General features: G+C 47.1%; 1 protein-coding gene across 1 annotated transcript in view; it reads left to right on the top strand.

Moving 5' to 3' along the window:
- Positions 1–9,609: 9,609 nt before the first annotated feature.
- SBF2 (SET binding factor 2) overlaps positions 9,610–15,360 on the top strand; it is a gene marked incomplete in the record, with an annotated part of 632,543 nt that continues 626,792 nt past the window's right edge. Inside the window, 1 exon segment of the mRNA XM_077453547.1 lies at positions 9,610–9,749. Within this exon segment, the coding sequence (XP_077309673.1) occupies positions 9,674–9,749 (76 nt within the window).

Below are 15,360 nucleotides of genomic sequence, written 5' to 3'. Positions count from 1 at the left end.
ATGTTTTAGAGTGCAGTTGCGGTCTGCAGTATGTAGGCCGCACAAAAAGGCCTTTAAAAATTCGATTGAAAGAGCACATACAAAATATACAAAAGGGGTACGATAAGCATAATGTCTCTAAACATTTTGCTACTCACCATAATAGAGACCCCAAGCATTTGAAATTTTGGGGTATTGTCCCCTATGTTAGACACTGGAGGGGAGGGCACAAGGTGAGGACTCTAAGTCAGATAGAGTCCAAATGGATATATACCCTCGATACCTTTGCCCCCAGGGGATTAAATATAGAGTTCGACTTGAACTGTTTTATTAGCGATTTTTAACCCCTTTTAGATATAAATTTTTATGTGCGATTTCATGTTATGGTCCTTTATCTTCTTTCAATATTTTAATTTTCTTATACCTTTTAAAATGATTTATCTACATACCGTCATTTTAATATCATATGTTCTTAAACCTATGCTCCTATAATTTTAGGCTAAACAATTTTATGCGATTTTATGCATTTTTTATAGTTTTAGCTTGCTATGTTTGTATCACATGTCTAATGTGGACGTCACCTCCGTGCCTCCACATTATGTGTGTTTGTAACCTGCTTAGTAACCTCCCCTTGGACTTTATTTTAAATTTGAACACTATTTTAAAATTGAACAATAATTTTAAATTGATTTTAATTACCTTTCCAGTTTTCTAAATACAGCTGTGTATATGTAGCCTTTTATATCTACCGATATAAGATATGGTTCCTTTAGCCATTTTCTACCTTTCTTTGCTGGCCCAATAAGATAGATTGATATCTATTGAGGTTCCCGTGTTTTGTATCTTAGTTTCAATTTTAGTTCTATAATTTTAATGCTTTATATAACATTAAACCACCAAAACATGGCCACTTACATATCTAAATTTGAGCTCCAACAAAATGGCCGCCGGACGTGCTCTATCATTTTACATTAGTTTAATAGCATATAGCACGATCTATGATATAGCACAGTCCGGAGTTATAACTTAATCAGTTCGCCACATTCAGTATAATGTCTGGTCAAACCTCCCCCCGCTCTTCCGTTTGCGCCCCTGTATTTACTGTCTCCGCTGCGCTGTCTAATGCTTTATTTAGATGGGAGGCCATCCATAACATCTAAATCCATTCGGCCCGCCCCCCACTAGCATTACTATGGCTACACAGCGTTGCATCAGCATATCAATGAAATGGGCGGCGTAGTCCCGCCCAGTACACCTATAAGTCACTTCCTGTACCCTGTGTAACTATCCCAGTTGAAGTCTCCAAGACGTAACGCGTAGGAACCCGGAAGTGACGTCCATATCCGGTTTTGCTCTAATGCTGTTTGTCTGATGTGCTTAAACCAGCATCGTTTGTGAGTAGTTTTTAAACTTGTTTAATAAAACTTAGATGTTTGAAATACTACACTATGGCGGTCTCCTTTAATCTATTCCTTTGAGTTTACTGGCCATTTACGAGGAAGTTAGAGAAGTCTCCCAAAAGATTGTGTTACTCTGCCGTTTCCAGCAATCATCCTGGTGATCATCATTTATATTGCTGTTTACTCACAGCAGTGAGGTAATTGCATATTATTTGCACTTTATTGCACGGATCATCACGGATGGATTGATTGCCCAGCACGTTGCACATCTCACTTAGTGCATTTACCGAATTGCATGATCTGCCTGTGTATGGGACATTTTTATCTCCAATCACGCTGGTCACTTGTACTGAACAGTTTATATTTGTTTGATACCTGTATTTTTCATTTTTAAGTAATATCCACTCTTTATATGTTTTTATAAGTAATATCCACTCTTTATATGTTTTTTTCATATGATAATTTTGCGTAAATTTGCGTTTTTTGCACATTTAGCCACTTTATGGTCCTTACACCAGTTATCACTTAAACGTACACTCCTAACTTGTCTTTGCTTTATTATATATATTTTGCAAAAAAGTTCATACACTATATATATGTATGTTTTTTGGTCTTTATGACAAATTTGCGTTTATTTGCACAGATAGTCACTCTACGGTTTAGGCACTAGCTATCACTTTTATGCATGCACAGAAGCATTATTTGATTAATTTATGCACAGTTGCACTTTGTATTTTTAATTGTATATTTGTGGTTTACTTCGATTATTTTATGGTTTGAAATTAGCGCATCGCAACTTTTAAATTTATTTTCCAGTAGTGAGAGACAACTCATTTAGTGATTGCTGCTTTTTTCTATTAGTTATTTTCCATTCTTCCCATAGAGCGCAGAAGTTTTTAGATATATAATTTCCATGTCCTGCTGCTGCATCCATTGACACAGACAGCAGGGTTTGGCCCCCGCTGCTGTCACTGGATTTGATTGACAGCAGCGGGAGCCAATGGCTCCCGCTGCTATCAATCTGTTCAATGAGGACCGGAGACAGTGGCTGGAGCTGCTGGACTCATGCTCGTCGCTGGAACGATCAGGTTCAGGTAAGAAAAAGGGGGGATCTGAGGGGCAGCTGCAGCACAGAAGGTTTTTCATCAATCAGGGCACAGTGAATAACTGGTTGTTAAGGAGCGGCCCAGGAATCCAAAAATAAATAAATGCCAAAATGTTTTTTTAAGCACTTAAGGACCGAGCCTCTTTCTGAGATTTGGTGTTTACAAGTTAAAAACTGTTTTTTTTTGCTAGAAAATTACTTAGAACTCCCAAACATTGTATATATATTTTCTAACACCCTAGAGAATAAAATGGCGGTCATTGCAATACTTTCTGTCACACCGTATTTGCACAGCGGTCTTACAAGCGCACTTTTTTTGGAAAAAAAACACTTTTTGAATTAAAAAATAAGTAAAGTTAAAAACAGTAAAGTTAGACCAATTTTTTTTTATATTTTGAAAGATATATGTTGCGCCAAGTAAACTGATACCCAACATGTCACACTTCAAAATTGCGCCTGCTTGTGGAATGGCGACAAACTTTTACCCTTAAAAAGGCAACATTTATAAAAGTCTACAGGTTGCATGTTTTAAGTTGCAGAGGCGGTGGCTTGTTATAACATGTATAAAACCAAATCAAAAAATTTATTTAAAAAAAAAAAAAAAAAAACAGTAAAGTTAGCCTTTTTTTTTGTTTTTATATTGTGAAAGATAATGTTACGCCGAGTAAATTGATATCCAACATGTCACGCTTCAAAATTGCACCTGCTCGTGGAATGGCGACAAAGTTTTACCCGTAAAAATCTCCATAGGCGACGTTTACATTTTTGTTACAGGTTGCATGTTTTAAGTTGCAGAGGAGGTCTAGGACTAGAATTATTGCTCTCTCTCTACCGATCGCGGCGATACCTCACATGCGTGGTTTGAGCATCGTTTTCATATGCGGGCGCTACTCGCGTATGTGTTCGCTTGGCGGGACGCTTTTAAAGAAAATGTTTTTCTTATTTATTTTACCTTTTTATTTTTACACTGTTCTTTAAAAAAAAAAAAATGGTGTCACTTTTATTCCTATTACAAGGAATGTAAACATTCCTTGTAATAGAAAAAAAGCATTACAGGACCTCATATATGAGATTTGGGGGTCAAAAAAACTCGGCTCTCATATTTACACTAAAATGCAATAAAAAGAAATTAAAAATTAAATGTAATTAAAAAAAAAATAAAAAAAAGTCCCTTTAAGAGCTATGGGCGGAAGGGACGTGTTGACGTTTACTTCCGCCGTGCAGTGGTATGGAAACAGGTGGGCTCCATCTCCCCCTCACTCATCTCCATGCCTAACAGGACACAGGACCCGATCACCTCCGTCACTAGCGGCGGCTCCGGTAAGTGGTGGAGGGCACTGGAGTTCGAATCCGCCGCAGAGACCACTTTTATCTGAAAGCGTACCGCCCGCTGAAGAAGAGGATACCAGGGTTAAGCGACGTAAAAACCACAGTGGGCGGTCCATAAGTGGTTAAAAATGGGGTGGGGTCTGGGGTCCCCCCCCAAAATACATACCAGCCCCTTTTTCAAACACACCCTATCATACCAGGAAAGGAGAACAAGCAATAGTCCCCCTTCCAGAACCATACCAGGACACATGCCCTCAACATGAGGGGTGGGTGCTTTGGGGCAGGGGGCTCTGCTCACCTCCCCCACCCCAAAGCACCTTGTCCCCATGTTGATGAGGACAAGGGCTTCATCCCCACAACCCTGGGCTGTGGTTGTAGGGTTCTGCGGGCAGGGGGCTTATGAGAATCTGAAAGCCCGCTTTAACAAGCGGGCCCCCAGATTCTGCCCCCCTCCATGTGAATGAGTATGAAGTACATAGTACACAAAGGGGGCAGTGCCACCAGGTGACGTCGCCAGGTGGCCCCACCCCTTACCTATATAAGAACTGTCAAACAGCAAGCCAGGCATTCAATGGTTTGCCTTAGTTGACGGCTGAGTGATTTTTTTTTTCTTTCGGGTCCGGCGGTGGTGTGATTGGCGATGGATCTACATTGGCGGACACTGTTTTTTTTTATTTTTTAATAAATGAATTGTCAAAAACGGTCTCTGTGTTTTATTGCTTTGACACTTTTTTGGTGAATGGGGGGGGGGCCCTCTTGTTAAAGGGTGCTTCCATATTCCGATAAGCCCCCTGCTCGCAAACCCCCACAACCACAGCCCAGGGTTGTGGGGATGAGGCTCTTGTCCCCATCCACATGGGGGCAAGGTACTTTGGGGTTGAGCCCCCTGCCCCAAAGCACCCCCCCCCCAGGGCATGTGGCCTAGTATGGTTCAGGCTACATTATGGTTCCTGTCCTGCTGGGCTGCATGCTTGGATAAGGGTCTGGTATGGATTTTGGGGGGGGGGGCCCACATTTTTTTGGGTCAAAACTTTTTCTTTGTTTGGGAGTTCTGGTGCAAAGCAAACAGGGGGAAGTTTGGCCCGTCTCTATCAAACATGCTCAGGTCGCCTTTGAGAGAAGCAACATTGCCTACCGCACTTGTGAATGGGCCCTTAGTTGCATTTGGTGATGGCACCCATAGAGGGATGATAAAACCCTGTGTTTGAACCACAGTTTTACTGCCCCAATCCCTACCACCTTTAGCTGCCGAAGTGGCAGCTGAGAGCGTACACATGCTGCGGCAGGGATTATATCCCCTGTCGCTTTCGGCTGGCAATTACAACCCATTCAAATGAATGGAGCCACTCTGCAAACACCCTGCAAACTTGTGCAATGCATGCAGTTGAAGCTTGCTAGTGTGGGGTCAAAGGGGTTAAAGCAAGTGGTGAGGAGGCATTACCAAATGCTCCACACCACCTGCCCTAACCACTGGGTCTCTCTATTCCACAAGGTTTCAGGGTGCTTGCAGTTGCATTTCTGATGCATCCATGACATGTATACCCCCCTGGCCACTGCAGCTACAGGGGGTGTGGTTGGGGGTGGTAAAAACCGGGCTCAACTATGGGGTTTCACCACCCTCCAAACCGAAACAAGCCCTTACAGTTGTGAGCCCCCATCATAGTTTTTAGGGGACCTCTGCGATGAGGACAGAGAGGGCCCCCCCCAAGGATGAGGACAGAAATGGGCCGCTAGGGTGAGGAAAGAGAGGGGCTCCTGGGATGAGGAAAAAGAGGGGCTTCTGGGATGAAGACAGAGAAGGGGCCCCTGGGATGAAGACAGTGAAGCCCCTGGGATCAGGACAGAGAGGGACCCCTGGGATCAGGACAGAGAGGTATCCCTGGGATCAGGACAGAGAGGGACCCCTGGGATCAGGACAGAGAGGGGCCCCTGGGATCAGGACAGAGAGGGATCCCTGGGATCAAGACAGAGAGAGAATCCTAGGATGAGGACAGAGAGGGCCCCCTGGGATTAGGACATAGAGAGAATCCTAGGTTGAGGACAAAAAGGGGCCCCTGGGATGAGGACAGAGAAGGGCCCCTGGGATTAGGACAGAGAGAGAACCCTAGGTTGAGGATAAAAAGGGGCCCCTGGGATGAGGACAGAGAGGGGCCCCTGGGATGCGGACAGAGAGGGACCTCTGGGATGAGGACAGAGAGGGACCTCTGGGATGAGGACAGAGAGGGACCCCTGGGATGAGGACAGAGAGGGGCCCCTGGGATCAGGACAGAGAGGGATCCCTGGGATCAGGACAGAGAGAGAACCCTATGATGAGGACAGAGAGGGCCACCTGGGATGAGGACAGAGAGGGCCACCTGGGATGAGGACAGAGAGGGACCCCTGGGATGAGGACAGAGAGGAACCCCTGGGATGAGGACAGAGAGGGCCACCTGGTATGAGGACAGAGAGGGCCACCTGGGATGAGGACAGAGAGGGACCCCTGGGATGAGGACAGAGAGGAACCCCTGGGATGAGGACAGAGAGGGCCACCTGGTATGAGGACAGAGAGGGCCACCTGGGATGAGGACAGAGAGGGACCCCTGGGATGAGGACAGAGAGGGGCCCCTGGGATCAGGACAGAGAGGGATCCCTGGGATCAGGACAGAGAGAGAACCCTATGATGAGGACAGAGAGGGCCACCTGGGATGAGGACAGAGAGGGACCCCTGGGATGAGGACAGAGAGGGACCCCTGGGATGAGGACAGAGAGGGGCCCCTGGGATTAGGATAGAGAGAGAACCCTGGGAGGAGGACAGAGAGGGACCCCTGGGATGGTTATACATAGTACAATATTATATAGAGTTGGTTGGTGCAATTTGCTATACACGGTACAGTATTTTATAAAGTAGTATTACATGCACTTGTCCAAAGTGCAGGAAAAAGTGACGGCATTGACAAAAAGCATTATCACAATGTGACAAAATATATTTAAAAAGGCACTTCAAAGAGGATATGATGAATATGTCCTCTGGTGGGGGATAAAGACAGCAATAAAAACCTGGCAGAGCCTCTAATCCCTTTCAATCACGTTCTTTTGAAGTGCTATTTTAAATGCCCCAGTTAGTTTATTATTATTGATATCATTATTATTATTAGAAAAAAAAAGAAAGAATAGTAAATGATTTTTTTTTTTGCTTGCCAGTGCGTACTCCAAAATTAAAAAAAAACACAAATGTTTATTAACAGCAACAATTCAGCTAAATTAACATAAAAACATAGGTAAATATACCAAAGCCTGTAAACAAAATGTAAGCAAAAATGAAAAAAGAAACCAAAAAAAACAAAACAAAAAAATTATAATAATAATAATAATACATACTTAGTCAATTACGTACTCACATAGATAGAGCCAGAAGAAGAACCCTAAGGTGCTTAGTCCAAAACTGACTTTTGTTTTGCTGACATTTTGTGTATAATTAATGATAATTCATCTTTTAGTATGAATAGGAACTCCTGAAGAAGCCGTCTCTGCAGAAACACATAGAGAGTTTTGGTATAGTGTATGGTCAGCATAAGACTGGCATATATATATATATATATATATATATATATATATATATATATATATATATATATATATATATATATATATATATATATATATATATATATATATATGTATATATGTACAGTATATATACACAGTACTTCACAAAAGTGAGTACACCCTTCACATTTTTGTAAATATTTTATTATATCTTTTCATGTGACAACACTGAAGAAATGACACTTGTCTACAATGTAAAGTAGTGAGTGTACAGCTTGTATAACAGTGTAAATTTGCTGTCCCCTCAAAATAACTCAACACACAGCCATTAATGTCTAAACCATCGATAACAAAAGTGAGTACACCCCTAAGTGAAAATGTCCAAATTGTCCAAATTGGGCCCAATTAGCCATTTTCTCTCCCCAATGTCATGTGACTTGTTAGTGTTACAAGGTCTCAGGTGTGAATGGGGAGCAGGTGTGTTGAATTTGGTGTTATCGCTCTCACTCTCTCATACTGGTCACTTGAAGTTCAACATGGCACCTCATGGCAAAGAACTCTCTGAGGATCTGAAAAAAAGAATTGTTGCTCTACATAAAGATGGCCTAGGCTATAAGAAGATTGCCAAGACCCTGAAACTGAGCTGCATATATACAGGGGTTTAACAGGTCAGGTTCCACTCAGAACAGGCCTATCCGTGCTCAGCGTCATATCCAGAGGTTGTCTTTGGGAAATAGACATATGAGTGCTTCCAACATTGCTGCAGAGGTTGAAGGGGTGGGGGGGTTGAGCCTGTCAGACCATACGCCGCACACTGCATCAAATTGGTCTGCATGGCTGTCGTCCCAGAAGGAAGCCTCTTCTAAAGATGACGCACAAGAAAGCCGGCAAACAGTTTGCTGAAGACAAGCAGACTAAGGACATGGATTACTGGAACCATGTCCTGTGGTCTGATGAGACCAAGATAAACTTATTTGGTTCAGATGGTGTCAAGCGTGTGTTGCGGCAACCAGGTGAGGAGTACAAAGACAAGTGTGTCTTGCCTACAGTCAAGCATGGTGGTGGGAGTGTCATGGTTTGGGGCTGCATGAGTGCTGCCGGCACTGGGGAGCTACAGATCATTGAGGGAACCATGAATGCCAACATGTACTGTGACATACTGAAGCAGAGCATGATCCCCTCCCTTCAGAGACTGGACCGCAGGGCAGTATTCCAACATAATAACAACCCCAAACACACCTCCAAGATGACCACTGCCTTGCTAAAGAAGCTGAGGGTAAAGGTGATGGACTGGCCAAGCATGTCTCCAGATCTAAACCCTATTGAGTTTCTGTGGGACATCCTCAAATGGAAGATGGAGGAGCGCAAGTTCTCTAACATCCACCAGCTCTGTGATGTCATCATGGAGGACTGGAAGAGGACTCCAATGGTGACCTCTGAAGCTCTGGTGACCTCCATGCCCAAGAGGGTTAAGGCAGTGCTGGAAAATAATGGCGGCCACACAAAATATTGACACTTTGGGCCCAATTTGGACATTTTCACATAGGGGTGTACTCACTTTTGTTGCCAGCGGTTTAGACATTAATGGCTGTGTGTTGAGTTATTTTGAGGGGACAGAAAATTGACACTGTTATACAAGCTGTACACTCACTACTTTACATTGTAGACAAGTGTCATTTCTTCAGTGTTGTCACATGAAAAGATAGAAGAAAATATTTACAGAAATGTGAAGGGTGTACTTACTTTTGTGAGATACTGTAAATATATATATATATACACACACACACACACACACAAAATATTACAATAAGTAATACAATTATATAGTATAGTATATTTAATAATTAATATACATGTAAATAAATATATAAATGTATTATATATACATATATAAAAAAATCTAAAGATATAAATGTATTACATAATAATGTGAAAATATATTTGTTAAATTAATATAACATATATAATGTGTGTGATATCATTTATCATATGATGCACTTTTATCAATAGTGCAAAATAAATATAAAATATAAGTGCAAAATAAATATAAAATATATATAATATAACATAACAATAACAGTAAAATAATAAGAACTCATGAAATGAATGCAACATTTATAAGAGATCTGTAATAACAGACAGTCTCAGCCTCATATCTGACACATTGTAGCAATATACATCCTACGAAATTTGTAAACCCCGCCCACCAGCCTGTCTGCCCTCGCGCAGGCTCAGTAGCCCCGGTCAGCCTGCGCATGCGCAGTAGTCAGGGGGGTCCTCTGCGCCTCAAACATGGCCGAGCTGTTGCGGCCAAGATGCTGAGATTTTCCGTGGGATGGGAGGACTGCGGGCGGCCATGGCAAGGCTGGCAGACTACTTCATAGTGGTGGGCTACGACCATGAGAAGACGGGTGAGTGCCCGCTGTGCCCCGCACTGTACCCAGAGGGAGGGTGATGGGAATGAGGGGGGCCGCGTTAGCTATAGCCCCCCCTCTACAGGCCGTTAATGGGCTCGTCCCCCTGTGTCCTGGGTGCAGAGAGGCAGGTACCATGTATGTGAGTAGGGGTGTGATGCTGCGGAGGGCTCTGTGTGGGATTCTTCCCATCATGTCACATCCTGACTGACGCATAAGGGGCGGGGGCCCCATTCTCCTCTCCTTCTAGGGGCCCCTGTCATGGCAGGGGTCCTGTATTGCTTCTATAACAGTCCCTGGAGGTTGCCCCAGGCACCCTGTCAGCGGCTGGAGGTTGCCCCGGGCACCCTGTCAGCGGCTGGAGGTTGCCCCCGGGCACCCTGTCAGCGGCTGGAGGTTGCCCCCGGGCACCCTGTCAGCGGCTGGAGGTTGCCCCCGGGCACCCTGTCAGCGGCTGGAGGTTGCCCCCGGGCACCCTGTCAGCGGCTGGAGGTTGCCCCCGGGCACCCTGTCAGCGGCTGGAGGTTGCCCCCGGGCACCCTGTCAGCGGCTGGAGGTTGCCCCCGGGCACCCTGTCAGCGGCTGGAGGTTGCCCCCGGCACCCTGTCAGCGGCTGGAGGTTGCCCCCGGCACCCTGTCAGCGGCTGGAGGTTGCCCCCGGCACCCTGTCAGCCGCAGGAGGTTGCCCCGGGCACCCTGTCAGCCGCAGGAGGTTGCCCCGGGCACCCTGTCAGCCGCAGGAGGTTGCCCCGGGCACCCTGTCAGCCGCAGGAGGTTGCCCCGGGCACCCTGTCAGCCGCAGGAGGTTGCCCCGGGCACCCTGTCAGCCGCAGGAGGTTGCCCCGCGCACCTTGTCAGCGGCTGGAGGTTGACCCGCGCACCCTGTCAGTCCCTGGAGTAAGGATGAGCTCCGGCATGTTCGCATACGACACATGCAGAGCCCGCCAGGAAGTTGGCGCTGCGCTAATCACAGGCTGTGAGACATTTCCCGATCTCTGCAGCCGCACATCGGGCACTGTCTCACTGCCTGTGATTAGCGCAGCGCTGCCCTGACTTCCTGGCGGGCTCTCCACGTGGAGTATGCAAACACGCCTGAGCTCATCCTTACCCCGGAGGTTGGCGCGCACACCCTGTCCGTGCCCGGAGGTTGCCGCGTGCACCCTGTCTGCACCTGGAAGTAGTCACTGTAGGGTGTGCTCTGCATTCTGTCTGTCACCAGAAGTTGCACTGTGCACCTGGTCAGTCATCATATCAAGTGTCCTGTTGATCGCTGGAGGTCCTACTGTGCACCCTGCAGGTCAGTGCTGCTCCTGTTGTACACCCTGCTTGTATGCAGCCTGCAGGACACAGGTGATCCTGGTGTGCATCCTGCAGGTCATTAGTGATCACAGTGTACGCACTACCGGTCACTGGGAGGTCAGTGTGCAATCTGCGGGACACTAGTGGTCCTGTGTGCATCCTTCAAGTCACAGGTATTCATAGTATGCACCCTGCAGGTCACCCAAAGACATAATGTGAATCCTGCAAGGCATATTGTACATGCTGCAGGTCACTGAAGACCTTGGTGTACATAGCGCGGGTCACAGGAGGTCATAATGTGCTTCCTGCAGGTCACTGAAGTCAAAGTTTACATTTGCGTGCCACTTGTGGTCATAGTGAACACACTGCAGGTCATTGGAGATTAAAGTGTACACCCTGCAGGTGATTGGAGGTTACACTGGGCATCTTATAATTTACTGAAGGCTTCTTCTTGAAGTTCTGCAGATTATTGTACAGTGGGGGTTATTTACTAAAGACAAATCCACTGTGCACTTGGAAGTGCAGTCTCTGTAGGTCTAAAGGGGGACATGCAAGGAAAATAAAAAACAGCGTTTTGGCTTACACATGATTGGATGATAAAATCAGCAGAGGTTCCCCCCCGCATTTCAGATCCCCCCCCCCGCGCATCCCTCTCATTTCTGATCTCCCCCCCTCTCATTTCTGATCTCCTCCCCCCCTCTCATTTCTGATCTCCTCCCCCCCTCTCATTTCTGATCTCCTCCCCCCCTCTCATTTCTGATCTCCTCCCCCCCTCTCATTTCTGATCTCCTCCCCCCCTCTCATTTCTGATCTCCTCCCCCCCTCTCATTTCTGATCTCCCCCCCCCTCTCATTTCTGATCTCCTCCCCCCCCTCTCATTTCTGATCTCCTCCCCCACTCTCATTTCTGATCTCCTCCCCCCTCTCATTTCTGATCTCCTCCCCCCCTCTCATTTCTGATCTCCCCCCCTCTCATTTCTGATCTCCTCCCCCCTCTCATTTCTGATCTCCTCCCCCTCTCATTTCTGATCTCCCCCCCCCTCTCATTTCTGATCTCCCCCCCCCCTCTCATTTCTGATCTCCCCCCCCCCCCTCTCATTTCTGATCTCCTCCCCCCCTCTCATTTCTGATCTCCTCCCCCCCTCTCATTTCTGATCTCCTCCCCCACTCTCATTTCTGATCTCCTCCCCCACTCTCATTTCTGATCTCCTCCCCCCCTCTCATTTCTGATCTCCCCCCCCCTCTCATTTCTGATCTCCCCCCCTCTCATTTCTGTTCTCCTCCCCCCTCTCATTTCTGATCTCCTCCCCCCTCTCATTTCTGATCTCCTCCCACCTCTCATTTCTGATCTCCTCCCCCCTCTCATTTCTGATCTCCTCCCCCCTCTCATTTCTGATCTCCCCCCCTCTCATTTCTGATCTCCCCCCCCCCTCTCATTTCTGATCTCCTCCCCCCCCCTCTCATTTCTGATCTCCTCCCCCCCCCTCTCATTTCTGATCTCCTCCCCCCCCCCTCATTTCTGATCTCCTCCCCCCCCCCCTCATTTCTGATCTCCTCCCCCCCCCTCTCATTTCTGATCTCCTCCCCCCCCTCTCATTTCTGATCTCCTCCCCCCCCTCTCATTTCTGATCTCCTCCCCCCCCCTCTCATTTCTGATCTCCCCCCCCTCTCATTTCAAATATCCCCCCCCCCCATTTCAGATCCCCACCACCTCAGACCTCCACCACCTCAGACCCCCATGACTGCACTTCCAAGTGCACTTTAGTAAACCAACCCCCAGTGTGTGTTATCCACCGTTGTTATCCACTCTGCACTTGTCCATTGAAGGAAAGTCTACATCTGTCCTGAGTTTTTACATACAGGTGATGCTCAAAAAATTTGAATATCGTGTAAAAGTTCATTTATTCCACAAATGCAACTTAAAAAGTGAAAGTAAATATATGAGATAGACTTATTACATGCAAAGCAAGATAGTTCAAGCCGTGATTTGTCATAATTGTGATGATTATGGCTTACAGCTCATGAAAACCCCAAATCCACAATCTCAGAAAATTTGAATATTGTGAAAAAGTTGCAATATTTTAGGCTCAAAGTGTCCCATTCTAATCGGCTAATTTAGCCATGAACCCCTGAAGGGGTTTAAATGGTCTCTCAGTTTGGTTCAGTAGGAATCGCAATCATGGGAAAGACCGCTGACCTGACAGTTGTGCAGAAAACCATCATCGACACCTTCCATAAGGAGGGAAATCCTCAAAAGGTAATTGCAAAAGAAGTTGGATGTTCCCGAAGTGCTGTATTAAAGCACATTAAAGCGGGACTGTACTGGGGAAAAAAAATATTAAAAGCCAGCAGCTATAAATACTACAGCTGCTGACTTTTAATAAATGGACACTTACCTGTCCCGGGTCCAGCGATGCCGAGGCCGATCGATCGCTCGGCTCTCAGCTGCTGCCGCCACCATTCTAGGTGAGGGAATCAGGAAGTGAAGCGAAGCGGCTTTACTTCCCGGTTCCCTACTGCGCATGCGCGAGTCGCACAGCGCAATAGGAATTGTCCGCGCTGTCTCTGGGACCCGTGTGTGTCCCAGCAGACAGCGCGGCAGGACAGGAAGAGGCATAGACTCCCACGGGAGTCTATGCCCGGAAGTGGGTGTAAATACCTGTCTTTGACAGGTATCTGCACCCCCCTCCCCCCTGAAAGGTGCCAATTGTGACACCGGAGGGGGGGAGGGTTCCGATCAGCGGAAGTTCCACTTTAGGGTGGAATCCCGCTTTAATATAAAGTTATGTGGAAGAAAAAGGTGCACAAGCAGCAGGGATGACCGCAGCCTGGAGAGGATTGTCAGGAAAAGGCCTTTCAAAAGTGTTGGAGACTTTCACAAGGTGTGGACTGAGGCTGGTGTCAGTGCATCAAGAGCCACACCACACACAGACGGATCCTGGACATGGGCTTCAAATGTCGTATTCCTCTTGTCAAGCCACCCCTGAACAACAAACAGAAGCGTCTTACCTGGGCTAAAGAAAAACAGACCTGGTCTGTTCCTCAGTGGCCCAAAATCCTCTTTTCTGATGAGAGCAAATATTGCATCTCATTTAGAAAACCAAGGACCTAGGGTATGGAGGAAGAATGGAGAGGCACACGCTGCAAGGTGCTTGAAGTCCAGTGTGAAGTTTCTACTGTCTGTGTTGATTTGGGGGAGCCATGTCATCTGCTGATGTTGGTCCACTGTGCTTCATTAAAGGGATTGTAAAATGTCAAATTTTTTTTTCTTAAAATAACAAACATGTTATACTTACCTCCACTATGCAGCTCGTTTTGCACAGAGTGGCCCCCGAACCTGCTCTTCAGGGGTCCCTCGGCGGCTGTCTCTGCTTCTTCCCGCAGGTACTTCTCATGTTCATGCGAGCTCCCTCACATGGTGAGAAGCACCTGCGGGTGCGCTCCCGTGATATAGCCGCTCGCTGTATCACACGGCCCCGCCCCCCGGCGTGCCGCGTCATTGGATGTGATTGACAGCAGCGCGAGCCAATGGCTGCGCTGCCTTCAATCCATCCACTCCAGCCAATCAGCGGCCAGGCTGAGCGGTGAAGAGGATGGTGGGGGCGAGTGCGGAACTTTCGAGGGGTGAGGTAAGTAAAACGGGGGGGCAGGGGGCGCCGGCACTGTGAGATGTTTTTTCACCTTAAAGCGGGAGTCCGCCGTTTTTTTTTTTTTTTTTTTAAACCAGCAGCTACAAATACTGCAGCTGCTGACTTTTAAAATAAGGACACTTACCTGTCCAGCGCGCCCGCGATGTCGGCACCCGAAGCCGATCTCTCGATCGTCTCTCGGGTGCTGCCGCCGCCATCTTGGGTATGGGAATCTGGAAGTGGAGCCTTTCGGCTTCATTTCCCGGTTCCCTACTGCGCATGCGCGAGTCACGCTGCGCAATAAGGATGGTCCCCGCTGTCTCTGGGATCCGTGTGTTTCCCAGCAGGCAGCGGGGGACCTTCGGAAAGGGGCATAGATTCTGCGGAATCTACGTCAGAAGTGGGTGCAGATACCTGTACTGTACAGGTACCTGCACCCCCCTCCCCCCTGAAAGGTGGCAATTGTGGCGCCGGAGGGGGGGAAGGTTCCAATGAGCGGAAGGTCCACTTTAAGGTGGATCTCCGCTTTAATGCATTTACCTTTACAACCCCTTTAAGTCCAGGGTCAGCGCTGCGTCTACCAGGAGATTTTGGAGCACTTCATGCTTCCTTGCACAGATGAGCTCTATGGGGAATGCTGACTTAATTTTCCATCAGGACTTGGCACCTGCCCACACTGCC

The sequence above is a fragment of the Lithobates pipiens genome, unplaced genomic scaffold, assembly GCF_037356315.1.
Source record: "Lithobates pipiens isolate NorthernLeopardFrog02 unplaced genomic scaffold, aLitPip1_a1.2 Scaffold_24, whole genome shotgun sequence".
NCBI classification, from domain to species: domain Eukaryota; kingdom Metazoa; phylum Chordata; class Amphibia; order Anura; family Ranidae; genus Lithobates; species Lithobates pipiens.
This window is presented reverse-complemented; position numbering and strand designations above follow the sequence as displayed.